The sequence below is a fragment of the Amblyomma mixtum genome, unplaced genomic scaffold (genome assembly GCF_055824585.1).
Source record: "Amblyomma mixtum isolate Tamu unplaced genomic scaffold, ASM5582458v1 scaffold_12, whole genome shotgun sequence".
In the NCBI taxonomy this organism is placed as follows: Eukaryota; Metazoa; Arthropoda; class Arachnida; order Ixodida; family Ixodidae; genus Amblyomma; species Amblyomma mixtum.
In genome coordinates, this window is record NW_028317651.1 from 8,472,722 (window position 1) to 8,475,865 (window position 3,144).

A 3,144-nucleotide genomic window follows, 5' to 3' on the forward strand; every position below is an offset into this window, starting at 1 on the left:
GACGCTCAGTCCCATCAACATGGTCGCTCGGCAGATGGCCACCGGCAACACAGTGACCAGATACGTGTCGAACGGGGTGTACACGCGCACCTGCGAACCCGGCTCGACCGACCCCAACTGCCTGAACACGACGGCCGCGACCGCCGGTGGAACGACGCTCGCTCCCAACGTGGCCGATTCTGTCGCCGCGATCGTGCGCGCTTGCATACGCGAGATCGAACGCATAGGCGGAGGATCGCTCGCCTCGACGGCGTTCGGCGTGTCCAAGAGCAGCACCAACGAGACCGAGTTGGCCATTCACGATATTATTCGCTCCAGCTCCACTCCTAGCGCTCTGATCGGACAGACCATGCAACATTTACGCTCGCTACCCGACACTCCAGTCAACACGCGTGCAGCGAGATACTTCATGGCAATTTTAGTCAACATTGGCCATCTGAACCCCAACGACAGCGCGGTACGCAGAATACTTTCGGCAGACGCAGACATTTCGCTCGCCGCGTCGCAACCACCGAGAGGCGGTCGCGGTTCGTGGCGAGTGAAAAAAAGAGAGAGACTCACAAGACTCGCAAGAGTGAAGATGAATAAAGGTATCTTTTCTTTATTTAAACCCTCCCAAACCTTTAATCTAGACCGTCTGTATTTGTGGCTATGCGCTCGACGTGCTCTTTCGCCTGGATCATTGCAATGCGATGAACCTTGGTCATAGTCGGAGCGGCGGTGGTCCTTCTTCTCACGAGTTCCGAAGCGATGAAGTGTTTCTTTATATACTCTACATGACCCAGCAACGCTATGGGGTCCATAAACATCGGGGACGACACGCCGTCGGCGGAGTAGTTGGCTGCGCGAGGGGGACTGGGCGTTCCAAAGGCGCGTTCGCTGCACTTGTTCAACGCCATGTTCACTAGCGCGCAAGGAGAGATCTCCTCTTTCTTCCAATTGTAACACAGGGTGAGGCACTTGGCGTCGGGTTCTAGCGTGCGCTCAAACAGAGAGCAGTAGCGCAGTGGCACGTCGTACAGTTCCTGAACGCCCGGGATCGTTTCCAAGAACATCCGAGGGTCATCTATGCCGGCAATGTTCGCCAGCGCGGCAAACACATTGCTGTAAGTGATCTTCGCCAGTGCGGGAGCAGACTTGACCGGCTTGCACAGCGCCTCGCGCGCAGCCTCGCGTACATCTTCTCGCTCCTCGTCCGTGGTTGTCTTGTCGTCAAACCCGTCCATGACGTACTCACTGAAACGACTGCACTCGCTATAGTCCCAGCCCTCGAACACGTTCACGTACACTACACAAATCTTGGCTCGAGGAAATGGCAGAGACGGTTCGTGTAGCGACAACAGTTGCAGTTTCTCCAACATTGCGTCCGCAAACACTGCCGACGTTTGCTTAACACCCACGGTGGCGTCTCCGACCGAGGCAAGCGCCGCCACCGCGCTGTAATCTTTCCTTTCATGGCGCTTCTTCTTTCTGGACGAAGAAGTCTTTCCGCCGTCGTGAGTGGTGAAATGTTTATCATACGTGGGATTCAACTGCTGAGGACAACACACGTACGAATAGACACCCCCGCGAGGTCTATATCCCACGTCGGTAAAGTACTCCATCTCCGCGATTATGTCGTCCGCAGCGCTGCGGTCCGCTTTCTCTTTCTTCTTTCTGAGCGCGGCGGTAATCGGTCTAGAAGAAGAAGATTTCCCGTCATCGCCGCTGTCTATGACAACGACGTCATCTTCTTCGTCTTCTCCCTCTTCGCGTTCACTGCCGCTGTAGCTGGGAAGGATGTTTGCCGCTGCTATGACATCTTTGTAGACGATTTCGTCGTCGTGGTGACTCGCAGCTTTCTTGCGCCGCTGCTGCGTTACGGTCCGTCTAACTGTCCCTTTCTCCTTCTTATTGCTATTATTAATTTTCCGTTCTTCTTCTAAATCTTCATCGCCTTCGTATTCTTCTTCATAATATTCTTCATCTTCATAATCCTCTTCTGCTGCTCCTCCTTGCTGCGGTCTTGCTGTTACCTTCGATTTCACTTTCCGCGGTGGTTTGCGCTTGTTGGACGCAGTCGTCTCTTTATTGGAACCTTTTAAACAACGCTTCGTCGACGTCGTCTTAGCCCGTCGCTTCGACGCAATTGCCGAAGACGACTGTTGTTTAGAGGTAGCAGAAGATTGCTGCTTAGCAGCAGCCGCTGCCGCGCGTTCTTCTCTGATTCTCAGCACTTCTTCCATAGGAACTAGGAATCGCTTCATAGAGCCGGCAAGAGTTGTTGTTGCTGCTGCCGTTGTCGTTGTCTTGGGAACAGTTGCAGACATACCTCGTCGTCTGTCCGTCCGCCTGTCACAAAAAATAATGGCGTCGGCCGACGTCGAGATACACAAGCCGCCCGAGTTTCAGCCGACGCAGGAAGATGTTATTAATGCTGCGATATACGCGGAGTATCGGATGAGGGAGAAGTTCAAGACCCAGTCGCCGGTCGGGGCAGCGTTCGCCAGCAGGGGATTTGTAACGTGGAAGGAGCAGAGCGGTGATCTCAACAAGCCCGTTCCGTATCCTTGTATCTGGGACGAGACTATGCCGGACGAGAACAATCGAGTCGAGATACGTCGTAAGAAATGTCCGTACGGCAAGTACGTGTTCACCAAAGAGGGTTGTCTCGCAGTCAGTTGTCGGGCCGCAGTGGACGGGGTACCTGTAACGAAAGAAGCGTTTCTTAAGGAACAGAACGCCAGGGTGGGTAAATACACGTGGGGAGAGTTCTGTTACTTTAATAGCACAAATGTGGGCGTAAAAGATTATAAGCACCCTATGGACCGCATGCTCGAGCAAGACCCAGACTACAAGACTACTCGAAATCCGCCGTCGGCGGGCACGCACTCGTCTCTCACGTGGTGGGACGAAGAGGCCGGCGTCTGCAGACTGGCGCCTGCAACACTTGCACTCACTGACCACGAACTCGTAACTGCAGACTCTCCAAAGTACGATAAAGTGTACCAGTGGTATATCGAAACTGACAAGGACTGGTTCGGGCGACCCGAGTTGACTCGGAGCAAGAGATACTTGAAGAAGGGAATGCCGCTACTTAAATACGATAGGCCCTACTGCGAGGGTAAAGTCAAGATATCGTATAACCCAGAATCTATGGAGTGT

At 53.7% G+C, this 3,144-nt stretch overlaps 1 protein-coding gene across 1 annotated transcript; it reads right to left on the reverse strand.

The window, feature by feature from the left end:
* Positions 1-623: 623 nt before the first annotated feature.
* Positions 624-2,309, reverse strand: LOC149324911 (uncharacterized). The gene has a single exon (XM_089565201.1). It carries the CDS (start codon positions 2,307-2,309, stop codon positions 624-626), a length of 1,686 nt encoding a protein of 561 aa, XP_089421327.1.
* Between the last annotated feature and the right edge of the window lie 835 nt (positions 2,310-3,144).